Source organism: Sorex fumeus, unplaced genomic scaffold, assembly GCF_029834395.1.
Source record: "Sorex fumeus unplaced genomic scaffold, SorFum_2.1 ptg000054l, whole genome shotgun sequence".
Classification (NCBI taxonomy): Eukaryota; Metazoa; Chordata; class Mammalia; order Eulipotyphla; family Soricidae; genus Sorex; species Sorex fumeus.
In genome coordinates this window covers 42,128,489-42,148,877 of record NW_026606111.1, presented here as the reverse complement: position 1 = coordinate 42,148,877, position 20,389 = coordinate 42,128,489, and the positions used below count along the sequence as shown (strand labels likewise).

The 20,389-nt window shown below is 36.6% G+C and overlaps 1 protein-coding gene across 9 annotated transcripts in view; it reads left to right on the top strand.

The window, feature by feature from the left end:
• The window catches only part of TRDN (triadin), a 426,217-nt gene that overhangs the window by 98,076 nt on the left and 307,752 nt on the right, over positions 1–20,389 (top strand). For 8 of the 9 annotated variants that reach the window (XM_056125005.1, XM_056124999.1, XM_056125002.1 and 5 more), the window contains exon 5: positions 5,886–5,945. In XM_056125005.1, the coding sequence (XP_055980980.1) occupies positions 5,886–5,945 (60 nt within the window). Of the gene's footprint in view, positions 1–5,883; positions 5,946–20,389 lie in introns of all 9 variants that reach the window. The other variant, XM_056125007.1, reaches the window with a different exon arrangement.

The window sequence follows — 20,389 nt, the reverse complement described above, 5'->3', positions numbered from 1 at the left end:
CATGTCCTTGTTATCTTCATTGAATGATAAAACTGTTAAGATGGCATTTTAATTGAGTTACTTAAATGAAAGATATTTGTGAATAGATTTACAGTATTAAAGATTTCTGGTGACTTCAAATATTTTTAACTTTAGAATGAAGATGAATATATATAAGAATCTTAAAGGATAATTATATTCTTTCTCCAGTCTCATATTCACGTGTATTTTCCTTTAGGTAAAAATAATGGTGGTAGAGAAATTGTGACTAATAGAAATTGGAATGTACTTTATATGCTCTGTGGAAGTACTTTTTTTAAATAAATAATGTAGTGTCCTTTTAAGTATTATTTTCACAGTAAGCATTATTGAAGAATTGATTCATTCTTACTAGGTATAGCTACCAATATTAAAGGAGACCTTTTCTTGCTTCCTTACATACTGAGATAATTCTCATTCTTCTAAATTGTATTCCCCCTTTTTTCAATATTAATATTCATTGATCCAGAATAATAGGATAGTAGGTAAGGTGTTTGCCTTACAAGCAGTTAACCTAGTTACAATTCTTCACACCTTATGGTTCCCTCAAGGAGAGAATATCTTGACCATATTGTTGTCAAGAGTGCTTCCTGAGCACAAAGTCAGGAGTAAGTCTTGAGCACAGCCAAGCGTAGCTTCAAAATAATAACACAAATCAAGATTCAAATGAAGATATAGTTTAAAGTTAGATAACAGATAATAGAACAGTGTTTATTTACCAGAGGGAAGGAGTCTGGGAGGAGGCTAGTAAAACAGATAAAGGAGGTCAAGTGTTTGGTTGTGAATAGAAACAAGACTTTTTTGGTAGAGTCTTAGAAAGTACAGATCTATAAACTTGAATCCTGTGTATAGTTATGGACCAATGTTGCTTCAACAAAAATGAAACAAACAGAGAGATAGTACAGAGAGTTGGGTAACCTGGACTAGGTCTCTGGAACCAAATACGTTCCCCTGAACATCTGCCTCCAGGAGTGATCCTTGAACACAGAGCCAGTGATAAGCTTTGAATAGTGTATGGTGTGCCTCCCTCTCCAACTTAAAAAAAGAAATAAACAATCATATTCTAAAAATTAAAAAAGTATGTAAAATTTCACGCCAAAATTAACATTCTTTGGCCTTTGTGACTTCTAAAACACAATATGTTCTGTACTATGGCTAAAATGAGTTATGATTTCAATTAACATCCTGTGCTGAGACCCTACCTACACAGAAACTCTGGACTCGAAGCTAGCTGTAAAATACATTTATTTGAAAAAAAGAAAAAACACTTTAATTCTCTCTCTTTTTTTTCTTATATCTAGGACTGGTTCAAGTTTAACTGAACTCTTAAACGTGACATGTTTTTAAATGTAATAGTGTGCTATTACACTTTTAGGGTGCTGCGTGGAATTTGTCACCACTTTGAGTTCTTCTCTGACTAGTTCAGTAATCAAAATACACTACACAAATGAGAAAAAGAAAATTAGATATAATATCCCATATATGGGAAATTGTAAGAATAAGATATATATGTGTTATTGATCTTGTGATGAGGAATTTGATGTAACAAGGAGAGAAAATGAGGAAATTTTACTTAACATAAAGGGGTTGACTTAATATTTCTCCTTAGATATAGTTTCTCAGATAAAAAGGTCTTGTACCCATAATATAAGATATTATTCTAGATCATAAAAGAGAAAGCAATGATTGATTCCTCTATTTAGAACATGGTCTTGATTTAAACAGATATGAGTTCTTTCTAAGCCTCTAGAACCTTTAATGTTTTTGTTTTGTTTCTTTGCTTTTATTGGGGGGGGGGGGTTGGGAGGAAAGGGGGCTTTTAGGGCAGGCACACCCAGCAGTGTTTATTTCTTAATCCTGGGTCTATACTCAGGATCACCTGACTAGGCTCAGGAAACCATTTGAGATGCCACAAATCTAAACAGAGTTGGCACAGAGCAAGACTAATGCCCTACTCACTGTATTATCATGCATAGGAATTTCATGGTTCTTAATTTAAAATAATATGTATTCCTAATTGAATGCAACAGTTTCTCCCAAGACCCACATAGATTGATGGATCTTGAGTTTCCTAAACCAGGGTGAAACTTACTGGAAAAAAAGTTAGAGCAAATTGAGTAAAAGCCTATCTGAGTCTTTTGGGGGTCTTATCCCACAATTAATATCCTTAACACAATGTGAAGACATTCACTCATCTATGAAAATTACTGAAAAATACCTTAAGAGTTAATATAACAAAATTTTATTCTTATTTTGTACATGTTAAAAATCATAGAACAATAAATTTCTACCTTTAATGACAAATATTTTCAATTTAATTTTCTATTCATATACAAATGACTAATCTGGAAAAAGCAATTTCCAGTAAAATATAAGGCATTATTAGCTTCTGAGGAAAATATTCTACTGATGTATAAATTTGTTAGCATGATGTTATTCATTTGGACAGGTGCTTGTATAGTCAGCCTTTCCTGAGATGGAACACGCACTCAGTGAAGAGGGTTCATTGGATTACTTGGATATCTGATAGCCAAAAGAGTGACATTATTGGTGACCTCTGACCTAAAAAGAAAGCATGCTGTTGCAATAAATCATGCACAGAGAAATTTATCTTTCTATGTGAATAACCAGAAATGATTTTTGTTTCCCCATGAGCAAAATATTACAGATACGTGTATGACTTTACAAAGTCAGCTGTGCTTGATTATATTTGCCTCTATAGAAAATCTTCAAGTGATCATCAGTTAGAAAAATTAGTTGATGGTGTTACTGCAAAAAATTGCCTATGCTATCTCATCATCTTTTACTGAGATATAGAGATTTTAGTGTGGGTTAATCTATGACTCCCACTTAGAAAAATCTGTATGTATCTTGCTTTGTTTGAGGATGGATGAACTGTATAATCAAGAAAGAAATGGATATATTTCCTTGATTTGGCTCAGAATTGCAGAATTTGGGTTCTGTCTATTCCATTTTTCATGAAGTAAAATATAAGTAGCATGACATTTTATTGCCATTTGAGGAAGCATAACACTATTACCTTTTAGTTTAATTTATCAGCTCAACCAATTCTACTATTGGATTCCAGAATCTCTCTATCTTTCTTTTATTATTGTGATTGACTACAGAAATCCAAGAATAGACATGTAAGCGTACACACATAGACATGTAAACAAACAAAACCACTATTCTAAATAACAGTTTAAAGATTTTCTTTTTCACTTAGAAACATTTGTTGGTTTTTATATTCAAATTAACTCTTAATAGGCATAAGACAATATCTCTTTAAGATGATAATAAATCATCGTTATTTTACTTTATTGGTTTTATTTACATTTATATAAACACCTATCACTTTCATAACCTTAATTATTTGGAAGAAGTGGTAGGAAATAGAATGAAATTAGCAGGAGAGAATTTCTGATTTTTTTTCCCCAAAAACTATGCCCCTAGTCTAACACACAGAAGTGACTAGAAAAGGATTTTACTAACTCTGCTCTGGTTGTCTCTAAACACCAAATTAGGGGAAAAGAACGAGTACAAAGGAACATTCTATAGAAATTAGAGTGATCAGCTAGAGACCAAACTGCCCTGAATGGCCCTAGGGTGCTAGTTCTCATTTCATTCTGTAATTGTATAATATTTATTTCAAGAATTGAGTTGTATGTGATCTTTCCCTGGAAAGCTGGATCCCTTTACCTAAAATCAGGCTTCTACTCATTTTCACCCTTTTATGGTCAACTGTCATGGCAGACCTTCAGTAGATAGAGCTTTGGGGAGTCTCCTTCAGCTAAAGATGAGGGCAACTGGGGATATCTGCTTCATTGTGGGTTACTGACTTTATTGTGGCTAAGAGTGTTGGTAACAACAAAGTCTGCAATGGAGACGTTACTGGGCCCGCTTGAGCAAATCGCTCGAGCAAGAGTGTTGGTATTATTGATCTGCAGAAGAAAGGAGAACTTGGGGCATTTCTATCAGCTGTCCTGTGGGTTGGTATTTTTGCTGGAGAGAGAAGAGAGGTTTGACCTATTTGCCTAAATGTTTGCTATCTTTTTGAGCAGAGCAAGGTTTCTCTGTGCCCAGGAGACCACGTTCTGTCCCTATCAGATTGTTTATTCTGTATCTTTAAAGCAGAGCAAAGCATATAAATTTTCAGCTGGAGAGGAGTTATCTTGTCCTTTAGCAGACATTTGTTAATCCCTAAAGAAATGTCCCTAATCATGACTGGTCCATGACTAAACAGTGGAATAGACAGTAACATAAAAGGAGAATCAAGGAGGCTGATTAGAATGCTGTCTCAGACTGTAACAGTGTGACATAAGAAATATATTTCTCATAAATATTGGTGTTAATTTACAGTTCCTGCTTCAATGGTACCTAAACAATCAGGCACTTATAAATGTCAAAAATTGATAAAGGGTCTCTGGTTATGCTCATGAAGTGATTTTTGAGAAAACGCTTGAAAATAGGGCTGGTTATCAAGAGAACCAAATATATGATTGGAAGATTGAAACTCACAGCCCCTAACCCCACACATCCTATGGGATGCTGGAGAGTCAGTTCATTAACTGATGACCCATGGATTAGCCAGTTATGCCTGGGTAATGGAGCCTTCATAATATTTCTCTCTATAAAATTCACTGAATTTGAGGAAAGTATTGCAGAAACCCATAATATGTAGTCAGATTAGCTAGAGAACAGTTAAGAGTTTTCTTAAGTGAATTGAAATGGAGGGTGGTCATAATGATTGTGCCTATAACAGGTTCTTATCTCCTGTTTTAAAACCATGTTGATTTCTCAGAATTCAGATGACACCACTGTGGTGTCATATAATTGCCTTATGTTGGGAAATCTTTCAGCTTCAATTGGAACTGAGTTTAGGAACGTCCTCAAAATGGGGAAAATGAAGGAAGGAAATCTATTTCTTAACAGGTAAATGAAAGCCTGTAACTATCTTTTCTGAAGCTATTTAGGATTTTCCTGTTTGGTCTTTATTTTAGACTTCTGGAAAAATTACAAAATGCAAATTGAAATTTGCAAATGAAGAATTTAAAATGTGTATAGTAATTATCATCATCTTAGACCATCTGTGGAATAAAGTTTTGATAAATAAATAAGTAAACCTCGTTAGCATTTTTCTAAGAAAAACATGATATTTAAGATTAAGTCGCTTTTCAGAGGTAGTAATCATATTTGTAAACTTTAATCTCAAATTTAGTCATATCCAAATCAACCACTTCATTTTCTAAGCCTTAGCAATATATATGTATACTGAATCTGGCATCAAGTTGAATATTTTTGTTAAAACCTGATATTTAGAAAAAATGAAGCATCTAACTTACTTTATGAAATACATCCTATTTATGTGCAGTAATTATTAGTTAAATGCAGTGCCACATTCTGATTATAAACATAGCTTAGAGTCAATATTTCTGGGATGATTTCCTACTGAATGACTGTTACAGTTCATTTCATAAATTCTTAATTTAATTTGTAAAAGTTAAATCTTCAAAAATTAAAATGACATTATTATTGAGGAATCTTAATCTGTATTGAGAGTAATTGAAATAAAACATAATTATAGTTTGGAATCAATTTTAGCCCGAAGATGGTAACAACATCTCTCCATTGATATGTTTTTATGCTTTCTCAAATGACTCTAATTTTGAGTAACTCCAATTTTCTCCTTACTCTAATGAATAAGTGATTAATTTAGAAAATGTTAAGAAGGCTGTTTCCTCTGTGACACATCTAACCTAGTTAGATATGAAAATTTAGAGTTCCTAATAGAATGACAAAGTAGAGATGATACTTAAGGTTTAAATTTTGTTTAAAATATTTCAAATGATATATTTTACCCTTTCTAGAAATGCACAAAGAGAAAGCTGATAAGCAGGAGAAACATGAAAAGAAAATACAGACTAAAGGTAAAATTTCATTTTGTGTTTATTCTTATTTAAAATTTTATTTTTATATTAATATATAAGAAAAGATAATGTTCTTGTTTAGTGCTCTTTAACATTTTTGATAGAATTTATATGATTACCTTTACTTCTTAGTTAATTAAATTTAAATATAGAAACATTTAATGATTGAAATCATTTAGAACTTCTAGTAAAGTAAAGTAAAGTAAAGGCCCTCCCGTTGATCATTGATTTGCTCGAGCGGGCCCAGTAACGTCTCCATTGGAGACTTTGTTGTTACTGTGTCTGGCATATCGAATACTCTCGGTAGCTTGCCAGGCTCTCCGAGAGGGGCGGAGGAATCGAACTAGGGTCGGCCATGTTGGCCGCTTGTAAGGCGAACGCCCTACCCGCTGTGCTATCGCTCCAGCTAGAACTTCTAGATGTATAATAATTTTACAGTTGTCATTTACTTAAAAGAATAACTCCACAAACACATCCTTTGGCTCACTGGTAAACTTAAAAATTCTTTTAATAGGGGCTGGAGCAATAGCACAGAGAGTAAGGTGTTTGCCTTGTCCGCAGCTGACCCGGGTTCATTCCCAGCATCCCATATGGTCCCCCAAGCACTGCCAGGAGTAATTCCTGAGCACATGAGTCAGGAGTAACCCCTGTGCATTGCCGGTGTGACCCCAAAACAAAAACAAAAACAAAAAATTCTTTTAATAAACTACTGTAATATTTCTGAGCTCAATTGTTTTTGACCTTGACGTTTTTATACATAAATGACTCTTCAATATTCGGCATGCAGTCAAATTGCAAAAAATGCATTGTCAAACTGCAAATAACATGTTCTTACTGGTTTTTTTCCCCCCTCAGCTTTGAGTGGTAGACAGATCGATTAAGATGATAATTAATACTCATTTCAATTGAACTTAATTTTCTTATGTCAAATTTGCTTTAGAGATATATCAGTAATGAATAGTATTGTATTACCAATCTTGCAAACATTGGGTTTTGGGGTAGAGCAGTTATAGAAATCTAAATAAAGTAAAATTATAGGAAATAAACACTTTCAAAAGAAGATATTTTAAAAGGAATCAGCTTTCAGTAAAGCCTTCTATCACAAATTTAATTGCTCCAGGGCAAAAATTTTTTCTTAAAAATCTCAAAATTATATTCGTAAAATTGACAAATTGAAAAGATTTTTCTAAAATAAAATGGAGTGGTGGTGTCCAAATTGAGTAAAGTACCTGCTGTAATTACCAGGTTGCAAATAGTGAGACTTTCAAATATAGAAATTCTAAATTAACTTTCAATTATAGCAATATTTTAATTTATATTATAATGCCTAAAACAGTATTGGGCTGGAGTTATTACAGTAGTGAAGGCACTTGACTTCTACACAGCAAACAAGGGTTCTCCAAGCACTCCCAGGAGTAATTCCTCAGTACAAAGCCATAAAACCTTACAACAGTACAGTATAGACCAAACTGTTCTTCCGAAAAAAAATTAAATATATATAATATATATTTAATTTTTAGAAATTATATCTCTAATTCTAATATTTGAGCTTTTTCCAGTTTGGTCAGTCAGTCCTTATAGAATAAATAGACTGACTGTTACTCACTAAAACCTATTTATATTTTAATAGAAAATTAATGTCTTCATACTGTTTGCATTCTCTTTTTTGGTTTTTAATTCCTGGGTAAGAGAAATTAGACAGAGCTCTTGGGTACAGATTGACTAAGATAGCCATGGTATAATTGGCTATGTGTATCTATCTGCTAGTGGTTAAATTTAAACTAAACTGCTTCCATAAGATTATGATTTCTGTTGTTTTATTTTGCAGACTGTACTATTAATTTAATAGTGGTGCTGAGGGAGTGTATGTGGTTATGCAGATGGCCCCATTTGCATTTTGGACCTGACTCTATTAGAATCCTGCTGTTAAAGACTTTAAGCAGTGGGCTGTAGATTGAGTTTATTAAAACTAGTGAATCTTGCATAATTAAAACAGTGAGATTGGCTGAAGTTTGAAATAAATTCATCAAAGGCTGGCAAAGAGATTATTACCTAAAAGTGTTTTCTGAACTGACCTCTACATTTTAGGAGAGTATTTCTCAAGAAAGGAAAAATGAAGCTTCAGGGGTGGAAAAAAAAATGAACCACAGAAATAGTTTTGAACCAAAATTTCCCGGTGTATGAAAACAATATTTAATTTTATAGTTCAGCTTTCTATACCTCTGCAGAATGATGTTTGGTTTTCATTTCAAGTAGTTTAGTAAAAGCAAATTTGTTATTTTGATTACTCATATATTCAGATAAATATTTCCTCTGTATGCCTCATTTCATATCAGTTATGTTTACAAATATTGGATAATTATATGCTTAAAATTTTATCAAAGCATTATGAAAACTCTTAAGAAAAGATAAAAGATCCAAGGTAATAAACAATACAAAGACAAATCATCAAGTTATCTGAGTCTCAAGAGATCCATTATGCTAAAGCTTAATATTGTTACAATGGAAGATGGAAGTCAAATTATATACTGTTGTCTCCTTTTTCACTACTGATAACATATGATATTTAACAATTTGTATTATCCTAAGTTTTTTTAGATAACATCCTCATTAACTAGAATAAAAAAAGAATAACTATATTTCAGAAACATGTATTTCCAAAATTATTGCATATAAATTTATTAATAGAGTAATTTTTCAAGTATACAAGAATTAGCACTGTAGCACTGTCACTGCAGCACTGTCCTCCCGATGTTCATTGATTTGCTTTAGCAGGCACCAGTAATGTTTCCGTTGCGAGACTTGTTACTGTTTTTGGCATATCGAATTTGTCATGGGGATCTTGCCAGGCTCTGCCATGCGGACAGGATACTCTCAGTAGCTTGCAGGCTCTCCAAGAGGGACAGAGGAATCGAACCAGGGTCAGCCATGTGCAAGGCAAATGCCCTACCCACTGTGCTATTGCTCCAGAATTAGTAAATTTTAATTCTAATATATTTACAGAAGATTAAGTAGGTAATTTTATAGCCATTTACATTCTCTAAGTGGTTTTAATTCTTGAGACCAAGGTCTCTATTGTTTCAATGGTATTCCTTTATTTGTTTTATTTAATATTTTTATTAAGAAAATTAAGAATTTTCATAGAATTATAGGTTAAATCCTTTAGTTACTAGTCTGGCAGTGAGTATTTTAGTCTGAAGGTATAAATTTTTACATGCTAGAAATTGTTTCTCTTTCAATTAATTCTGTGTTTAATTGATTTCACATAAGTTGAAGTAATTTAATTCATAAATATGATCAGATTATATTCATGGAGTTTTATACCGACTATAACATTACAGTAAAACATAACATTTACTGACAAGGAAATTCAAAACTATAATTTATGGTCTTCTGGATAATCAAGATATTACTGTTGTCCACTTTTAAAAGTGGACCTTTGTGGGCAAATACAGTGAGTTCACTTTACCAGATAAATTCTGAGAATGGAACAATTTTCTTCAGAGAAGTTTGATTGGAGGATTCTAGTTTCTTATGTCATAAAGTTAAGTTGTAACAGGTGATTATATTAATAAGAATAATCTTTCAGACTACACAGATTCATATTTTTGTGGTATGTGTCCACAATGAAATCTACATAGCGACAGTAAAGGATGAACTTTTGAGTTAAAAAAAATTATTGAAACTGGCAATAGGGAACTCTCCTGGCAAGTAAAATAAATCAAAAGAAGAAAGACAAGTACCACATGATACCACTTATATACCATATGTGAAGAAGAAAAAGCAAGTAAATAGGTAGTGTCTAATGAAAGTGTACCCTTAGCTTCTGAAAACAAAATAGTGACCCATAGTGGGAAGTGGTGTGGATAGAAAGGGTCCTATGAACTGTAATATAGAGATATTAGCATTTTGTGGTGGGTGTGATGTGGTGACATTGCACCAATAAAGCATATAAACATCTATATGCGTTAAAACTTGTATTATTAAAATAAATTAAGAATCAAAAATAAAAGAGTCATATTTCAGAATGTATTTCTATATATCCTAAAAATAACTTATAATCTTAAGATGTAGTTGAATAAAGCAATTTAGAGTCCTAGCCCTATAGTATTTCAAGATGAATGAATGACTCAGTGCATCAGCCTCCTCCATCAGCCTGTGCATACTTCATAGGTAAAAACAACTGCATGCATCAATCAATGCCTTTAAAAAAATGAATAATAGTCTCTGGTGACTTTTTTTACAAATCAAAATCCTAATAATGATTATTAATATCATTTCCCTGAGGCTGGGAAAATGTCTCAAGGGCTTCACCTCTGGGAGTCCTGGGCTCAAACCTGGCACTGAATAGACCTTTGAGCACAATGGAGTAACCCCAGAGAAACTCTGAGTATTCCCCAGCCAACAAAAATATAAAATAATAGTAATTCCCTTGCCTTAATTAGTCACTATTATGTAAAATTTAATTGGTCAGCAGCAATTACTTTCATAGTGAATTCACATTACATTAAAACTACCTGTATCATACAATTAAAGTAGCACTGTAGCACTGTCCTCCCATTGTTCATTGATTTGCTTGAGCAGGCCCAGTAACATCTCCATCATGAGACTTGTTGTTACTGTGTTTGGCAAACTGAATACATCATGGGTAGCTTGCCAGGCTTTGCCATGTCGGCAAGATACTCTCAGTAGCTTGCTGGGCTCTCAGAGTGGGTTGGAGGAATCAAACCTGGCTGAGCCAGACCAGCTGTGCACAAGGCAAATGCCCTACCTCTGTGCTATCACTCCAACCCATAATTAAAATAACCACAATAAAATTTATGATATAATAGAATAGATTAAAGTAATATAGACTCATTTAGACAACCTGGAAAATGCAAATTAAGAATAAAAACAAATGGGGAGAGAGCCATAGTACAGTGGGAGGGCATTTGCCTTGTATGCTGCTGACCTAGATGTTATCCCTGGCATCCTATATGGTCCCCCAACCCTGCCAGGAGTGATCCTTGAATGCAGAGAAACAAGCCTTTTGTATTGCCAAATGTGGTCCCCAAAACCAAAAAGAGAAAAAAAATAGAAAAAATACCCAATAAGTGAATATTTTGTTGTAATTAATATATAATATAATAGATGGATGAATGAATGGGATTAAAGTTGCAAATTTTAGGACCTGGAGAGATAGTATAGTGGGAAGCATTCTTATTTTGCCTGGCTGACCCAGTTTTGTGCCCAGACATCTCATGTGGTCCGCTGAACACCAAAAAGAGTGATTATTCAGGACAGTGTCAGGAGTAACCCCTGAGCCCAGCCAACTGTCACAAAATGAATAAATAAATAAATGATCATTGATCACTTGACATCCCATTAGTCATTGATTTTCTCAAGCTGGCGCGAGTAACCTTTCCATTTATCCCTGTCACGTGCTAGTGTAGCCCAGTGGCTTCTGCTTGTTCCAGGAACACCAAGAGCCTCAAACCAATCATTCAGAGTCTTGAAGAAGTCTGACCATCTGGTCTGGTGGGCGGACACACTATCTTTTGATGTCCTGTGGAAGCCAGTCAGTAAAGGCTCTAATCCAGCGGTCATCTCCAAATCACATTACGTATCCAGCCCATCTGATTTTCGATGCCTTGGCAAATGAGAGAGAGTCCCTGATTCTCCATCGTTGATGGAGGTCAGAACTCCTGATTCTTTCTCTCACTTGAGTGAAGCATGATACTCCAAGCATTCCTCTTTCAATTCCTCTTTGGGAGACCCGAAATGTGTTCTCATCCTGTTTTTGTAGGGCCCAGATCTCTGAGGCATATGTTAATGCAGGAAGAACAGTGGAATCAAAGAGATGTACCCAGAGCCGGAGGTTCTTCGTCCTCTTAGTTATTTCTTTGATGCCCTTGGAGGTGTTCCAAGCCACTCTCTTCCTCCTGCGCAGCTTGGGTGCCAGGTCATTCATCATGTTGACTTCTCGACCTAGGCACACGAAACTTTTGCATTCAGAGATGTTTGTTCCATTGAGAGTGAATGAGATGTCAGGAACAAGACCATTTCTCATAAACATTGTTTTCGTGAGATTCAGCTGAAGTCCGACCTTTCCACACTCATGGTTGAAGTAGGCCAGCATTTGTACCACTTGGCTAATGTTTGGTGTTATTAGAGTGGTGTTATTAGAGTGATGTCATCAGTGAAGCAGAGGTGGTGTAGTTGCGGACCATCTATCTTCACTCCCATTTCTTCCCATTCCAGTCATCACATGATGTTCTTGAAGGTGGCACTGAAGAGTTTCGGTGAAATGGTATTATCTTGACGAACCCCTCTCTTGACATGGATGATCAGTTCCTTGTAGAATAGTGAAGTTCTGGTATTGAATCTGTAATACAGCTCATGGAGGATCCTGATGAATTGAGTTTAAATGCCCTGTTTGGCTAGGGCTTTAATGACCACTTCAGTCTCAACAGAATCAAAGGCCTTCTTTAAATCAATGAACGTTAGACAGAGCAGCATCTTTCTCAGCAACTCCTGAGAAATCTCAATGAGCTTGGTTAATCGTGTGGATATGGTCAATCATGCTGAATCCTTTGCTGAACCCGGTTTGCTCACATGGTTGTCCTTCATTGAATGAACAGCTTGTAGACGGCAGACAACAAGCAGATGGGGTGATAGTTGCCAATGTTGTGGATGTCTCCCTTCTTGTATAGTAGAACAGTCCTGCTGGTTTTCCACTGGGATGGAACCTTACATTCAGAAAGGTAGCATGTGAAGAGCTGAGCCAGTATATTGATGAGTACTGATGGCAGGTTCTTCAGGTGTTTAGGTCTGACCTTGTCTGGGCCGGGTACTGTTCGCTTCTTTACCAAGGAAATGGCATGTTGGATTTCGGAAGGGAGAATGTTGGGAACGACATATCCATCCTGTGGAATTTGGTATGTGGGCAGGTGGACGTGGCTATTGAAGAGATCCTCCTCTCCTCCTTCTCCTCCTCCTCCTACTCCTCCTCTTCTTTGTCCTCCTCATCCTCCTCATTCTCCTCCTCCTCCTCTGGCCATCTCGCCTCCTCCCTGCAGCAGCTCAGGAGCACTTGCTGCTCCGTCCCGGGAAGCTCTCCTTGGCCCCATCCTTGCTTCCTACCCACCTGCCACGCTCGGTGCTCGCCCCAACAGGGGACCCCTGGCCCCGGCTCCAGCCTCACGGTGCCCGGAGAAGGGAAGAATTGGTCGAGCCCACTGCCGCCCCAGGAAGATCAACAAAGGTGGCCAAGCTGAGAAGGAGAGCATGCCAAGCAAGGCCAGCCTGCAGGAGGAGGAGGTCCGGACTCTGTCAGTAGTCTTCCCTTCAACATCAAGCCTCGGGAGCGCTATCTGCTTTTCAGACCATTTAAGTAAAATTGTCCCAGATTTCTAATAAATAAATAAAATGGCAAATTCAGTGGGTGGGATGAACAAAAATTAGGTTATTGGTACATATTATACCAATATCAATGCAAAGCATGTCAAACTGTAATCTGAGTACTGCCCTGTCCTCCAGTTGTTCATCAATTTGCTCAGTGAGCCCAGTCATGTCTCCATTGTGAGACTTGTTGTTACTGTGTTTGCATAGCAAATATGTGTCACAAATATGTGTCACGGGTAGCTTGCCAGGCTTTGTCATGCGGGCAAAATACTCTCTGTAGCTTGCAGGGCTCTCCAAGAGGGGCAGAGGAATCAAACCTGGCTCGGCTGGGCCAGCGACTTGCAAGGCAAACGCCCTACTGCTGTGCTATTGCTCCAGTTCCCCCCCAAACTGTAATCTATATACCTAAAATTTATATGTAGTTGCAAACCAATATTACTTCAACAAATTTACAAAAGAAAAACAAACTTTAGGGATTAGAGATATATCACATCTGAAAAGGTATGTGCCTTGCATTCAGCTAACACGGGTTTAACCCTGACATCTTATATGGTTCCCAAACCTTGGAGAAGTGATCCTTAGTTTAGAGTCAGGAGTAAGCCCAGAGCATCACCTTCTGTGGCACCCAAAATCAAAGAGAAAAGAAAAAATAAAACTCTAACTAAATAAAACTGATAGTTTATATATATATTGTCTCATATTTTTAATATAAATTTAATAGGGAAGATATTACTTTGTATTTTTTTATAATCACAAATGTCATTGACTATTTCATATATTATTTGTTTCTATTTGGTTATTGGGATGTCATTTATTCATTGGACAAAATATACACTGTCCTGAATGACTTCTAGACAAAAAAAAGTGTGATTTATGCTTTTAGAACAAGAGCTAACCACAGCATCTATTGCTGGTATCCTGGATTGTTTCTTCTGCTTCAGAGGTCTCTCAGGCTCCCGCCTATGTCATGGAAAAGTATTTCAGGTCCCAGGCAAAGTCAGCAACACTATCAAAATTGAACACAAAAGGAAAAGTATACTCTCAAGCAGTGAGAGTGAATAGACTCATAGAAGAAGGATCGCACTGGAAAATTCAACTGCTGGGATTTTTATTGGGTTCTAATAACTGTGGGACACGGTATCTGAGTTCTAAAGAAAGAACAGTAGCCTTCCATCTTTTGCTCACACATGGTCTGCCCCAGAACTGTGTTGGTACTGAAAGCATTATCATTGGCAAAAAGTCCTGGACAGGCAATATAGTAGCCATTTTACGATAAATCTGGTTTCAACAGGTTGTCCCTTTTGAAAATAGATTACATATCTTTGACAGAACCGTGTCTTTTCTGTTCTGCTTCATTTTGGCTTAGGACATTAATGTTTGGGTAAATAGTTGGACTCAGAAATTGGGAGGAAGTTCATACATGGCAACGAATTTTGATTGATGACACGTGATCAACATTGAGTGGTCAGCCAATGGGAATAGGTGTATTCTAACAAATGGTATAAATTGAAAAAATCGGTCATAGCCACTAGATAATAAATGATATTAATTAATTTGCAACACTTGTGCCAGATATCATTTTGAACACTAAAATTTGAATGAAGAATAGTCTTATTTCACCAAGAGGTCTGTAAAAGCAACTTCAGTTGTATCATTAAGTACCCTGTGTAAATGTCTGAGAAGTTATTCCAAGGAGTTGCTAGCTACCTTAGTTTTTGAGTAGTTCTGATTGAAAGTTTTTGGATGGAAGTGTATAGTTTGATCCACAGTAAAGATGTTAGGTCTATATCAGGTCAAGTCTTAAGGAATCAGATGGGAACTTCATTAAAGAAGCAGAAGAGAAGTCTTATCTTTGTAAGTATTGGTTTCCTAGGACTTCTAGAACAAAGTATCTAAACTTGGATGACTTAAAATGATAGAATTTAATTGTCCCATGGTAATATTAGCTAAATTCACAAGTTTCAACAGGATGACTCTCCTAAGGGGGTGCAAGCGAGACTGTTTCATACTTCTTCCAGATTCTCATGGTGTACTGGAACTAAGTGATGACTTGCAGATGAATTTCTCCAATCTCTTCCTTCATCTTTACATAGTGTTTTCTGTGTCATCCTTCTGTGTATCTCCTGTACTGTGTCTAAGTTTTTCATGACCACACACACTTGTCATAACAAACTAGGGCCGATTCGAGTGACTTCCCTTTAATTTTATTACCTTTATAAGGTATAGGAATTTTAGGACTTCACATGTTTTTGAGGTGATTCAATACGATCTATGAAAATATCATATACAAAAGTCAGAGGAACATTTTGAAAGGGCTAATTTAGAACAGAGATCCTAATTGACTTGCTTCAGATTGTTTCTGGGAAACAATTATAGGAATGGAAGCACAGACTGGCAAGGGATTTAGCTGAAGATGAGATTCCAAGCTAAAGAGGCCAGGACATTAAAGTGTATTGGAGTATCTTAGAGCCCTTTATAAAAATGCTCTCAAAGCCCACAAATTCATTTAGTCCACTTGCATTGCACACTTTTGCTTTTGCTTTCTCTTCGCTATACTTAATGACTCTGTAAAGTATAAAGCATATTTTTCTGTCCTCCCTGGGACTGTGCAAGATAAACCTGGAAAATAAGAGCAGAGTCTCTATCAAGCTATGTACACCTCCTCCAGAGTGATTGTTTACTTATGAGGAAGTGATTAAGGCTCTGATTGTGGCTATGTAACCCCAGGAGAAGGAGGAAATTACCCTCAGAATTAAATCTGATTTGAGAGTAAAACTAATGATTTTAGAATTCAAAAACCCTTCTCAGTGATTTAAAGCATATGTATTAGATGAGCTTTGTAACTTGAAATAATTTGCTTAATCTTCACTTTAATATGTAAATAAATGGAATTTTGTTATGAGAAAGACATGTATATATTACTGTAGGTTAATTTGTAGGCATTCTGTTTGAAGAATCCAATCAGCACATATTTTCCTCATGATAAGTTAAATTTGAAGGGACTTAAAATGGACAGGGCAACATAGTACTGGTGAAAGAGTACACCTAGCAATCTGATAACTATATTAATATTTAATCGTTTCATTGATTCTTTTGAGACTGTGTTTTCTTATCCATGGATAAAGAAATTCAGACTGATTGTACTCTTAGTTTTTTACTGAAAGAAGGGGAAAAAAGAATGATTCCTTTAAGGAAACTGAATAATAGAATCCTTGAGAAGATTCTCTACTCATCAGTTTTTCTATTGAGTTCTTGAATAAAGATTAAAGATGTAGATCGTTTTGACTTACACTGGAATAAAAATTCTGTAAATTAGTTACCAAAAAGTGGCTTGCACTCAAAATTAGTTACACAAACCATTTTCATAGAGGGTAGCAAAAGCAAGAATTTTTAAAATAAAGTTTTATAAGGTGGCTAGAGTAATAGTATAGCAAGTAGGGCTTTTGCATTTCTCAAGGCTGACCTGGGTGCCATTCCCTGCATGCCAGATGGTCTTCTGAGCCCTCCGGAGTGATCACTGAATTCAGACTCAGAAAGAAATCCTGAGTAACACTTGGTGTGGGCAAAAACCAAAATAATAACATTTTAAAGGTTTATAGTTCCAACAATTAAAATCCTTGAATATGAAAAGTAGCACTGTAGCACTGTCCTCCCATTGTTCATTGATTTGCTCAAGCAGGCTCAGTAACGTCTCCATTGTGAGACTTGTTATTACTGTGTTTGACATATCGAATACATCATGGGAGCTTGCCAGTCTTTGCCTTTCAGGGGAGATGCTCTTGGTAGCTTGCCGGGCTCGCTTGCTGGGCACTTCGAGAGGGGTGGAGAAATTGAACCTGGCTTCACAAGACTTGCTGCACGCAGGGCAAACGCCCTACCACTGTGCTATCACTCCAGCTCTATGAAAAGTAAGGAAAAAAATCTATTTTAGACAGTCATATTCTTTAAATTTCTTATAAAGTTGTAATGATATCTTGCTCACTCACCTGATTTTTTTGGGGTAACATGGAAGATTACTGGCAGAAACACTGACACCTGAGTTGCGCAGGAGGAAGAGAGCGGCTTGGAATGCCTTCAAGAGCATTGAAGAAATAACTAAAAGGACAAAGAACCTCCAGCTACGAGCACATCTTTTTGATTCCACTATTCTTCCTGCATTAACATATGCCTCAGAGACCTGGACCCTACGAAAACAGGATGAGAACGCTATTCGGGTCTCTCAAAGAGGAATCGAAAGAACTATGCTTGGAATATCACGATTCACTCAAATGAGAGATAGAATCCGGAGTTCTGATCTTCGTCAACGCTCAAGAATCAGGGACGCTGTCTCATTTGCCAAAACTTCAAAAATCAGATGGGCTGGACACGTAATGAGGTTTACAGACAACCGCTGGACTAGAGCCATTACTGATTGGATTCCACGGGACATCAAAAGATCACGTGGACGGCCACCTATAAGATGGTCAGACTTCTTCGTCAAGACCCTAAATGATCGGTTTGAGGCTCTGCATGTTCCTAGAACGAACAGATACCATTGGGCTATGCTAGCACGCAACCGGGATGAATGGAGACGTTACTGGCACCCGCTCGAATAAATCGATGAATAACGGGGATTAAGTGATTAAGTGATTAAGTGAACATGGAAGATTGGGTCCCACTGCTGATCAAGGAGGTCCAATCAATGGAAAGACATAGTGAAGTGTCTGGGAAAAGCTTTCCTGGTAAGCAGCAAGTTGGACCTGGTGGACTCATGCTCTCAAAGCAACCATCTTGTCTTCAGAGTCATAGAATGCGGTGTTTGTAGAGAAGGAGAACAGAGTTCCTCATTTTTAGGTGTGGTGGGTTGCCAGAGTAAAAGCAGTCTGGCCTCTTTGACACACATTGTCATATCTGCAAACTTAAGCCAAAACTTTCTGAGTATGGGTTTAAGTTTAACCAGTCCATTTCTCTGTTTGTTTGGTTTGTTTGTTTTTTTTTTGCTATTTTTGTGGGAGACCGTGTAAATATAATGGTGCCAGCCCAAAGGAGCTACCTCTACACCTTCATCTCTAATTCTGCTCAGAAATTGTATTGATCATGTTTCATGGGCACCTGAGATTAGTCTGAAATGAAGTAGGAATTATGGAATGTTGGTTGAACAAATTTATCTACAAACTATTATTGAAAAACTAGACTTTTCATTGTAAATTTAATATGGTTTACACATATATTGATTTTGAAGTATGCACAGCTAAAATGTATACGATGTTGTAATGCTTCTTCAATTAAGTGGAATAGAGTCATAAAAAAATGACCTTGATTTTTGAACAGGATCAGAGAAATCAGCAAATAGCTCTAATAGCCTGGTGACCTGATCCCAATTTTTGACCCCTCATGATGGTTTTGCCTGATAAAAGCCATAGGATCAGGTGCACTGTGAACAGTGATACACTTGAGGAAAGTACACAGGAAGTACACAGAACCTGCCAGGAGGATTACCAAACCCATGTACTGTGAAGGCACTCAACACAGCTTGCAGGGGGTTGGAGGGGGACCATATGAGAAGGGTGAGATAAGCTTCAGAGTTGATTGTTCTGGTCAGAGAAAGGTCAGAGTCTGGGCAAGTACAGAAACAGCAAGGTTCATGCCAACTCAGATGCCAAACTTCAGGGCTGCTTCGACTGTTGAATTCCATTTGTTTTTAATTATCAGCATACCAAAGGGACTTTTGTTCCTTGTAAATAAGGATGACAAACAAATTAAGCTCTAGCAGGTGCAAAACGCTTATTTTGTACTGAGCTAAAACTGTCCTAGCCAAGATAGATAACTTGTCAAACAGCTGGCAATAAGGAGGGAACTTTTATCTTCTTTCATAAGTGAACTTTTGCTTGTGGGTTCTGAACAAAGAGAATTAGGCAAATTTGGTTGTTATTCAGATAGTCTTTATTTTAGTTGATTATTATGGCAGTTGCTGATGGTTCCACTGTTTTGCTAAAGGAAAGTTTAAAACTTGGGATTTCAGCTCATGATGCCAAAGTTTGAAGTTTCCATCCAAGAAATATTAGTGGCTTTCTGCCATGTGAGCAGCCCCAGAGAGCACATGGGTCCAGCTGCTTCTTGAAGCAGTGTTATGGTACCATTTCTGAGGGCAATAATCAAACTCCAGCATAGAAGACTGTGCTGAAATATCGAACTTTAGACTGGGAAGAACCTTATTTCCTCCCAGCAAAATAGAAATAAGACGGTAATATTACTCATTTGAAACTGAATTTAGTCTCCTCGTTCTTTTGATATTTTTGTTCATTTTCTCATCCTTTATGACCGTGAACACATCAATTGGAAACTCCTTTCCTGAAATGGACATGCAGCTGTCTGAGGTGGGGGAGGTCTGGTTCCTCATGGAAGCAGAGACACAGATTACTTGCTCTCGAGGGGGGTCTTGCCAATCACAGTTCCAAAAGCACAGCTTATCTCATACAAACTTGGTTCCCCCCAGAGAACCTTTACAAGAGGCTTTGTTTTTGCCAAGAAGTTCTTTTTGGTTTTTAGCTTAATTAACAGTGATACAAAGAAAACAGAAATAAGCTACTTGTGGTCACATGTGAATGCTGATGTCCTTACCTCATTTTGTGAGATATTTTTATTGAATCTGGTAACTAAGAATCATTTAAAGGAACCAATAAGTGCAGAAAATAAATAATATTGAGATGTTCTAAGTATTTTTTCTCCTCCATTTCTCTCTGGGTTTTATTTCAGTAATGAACAAAAAAAAATGAAAAAAAAATTGAGCAAGCTATGCCTTCTATGGACATACCATGTCATTAATAAGTAGATTACACTATAAGATGAATTGCTTTTATACTACATTAATCGTCGATTGCCTCGAGCAGGCCCCAGTAACGTCTCTTTCATCCTAGCCCTGAGATTATATTCACGGCTCTTTAGGAGAATGAGACCCATCATTGTTACTGGTATTTGGCATATTTGGTAGGCCACGGGGAGTTTGCCAGACTCTGCCCTGTGGGCAGGCTACATTCGATAGCCTGCAAGTTTGTCCAAAGTAGGAATGAGATAATAAGATG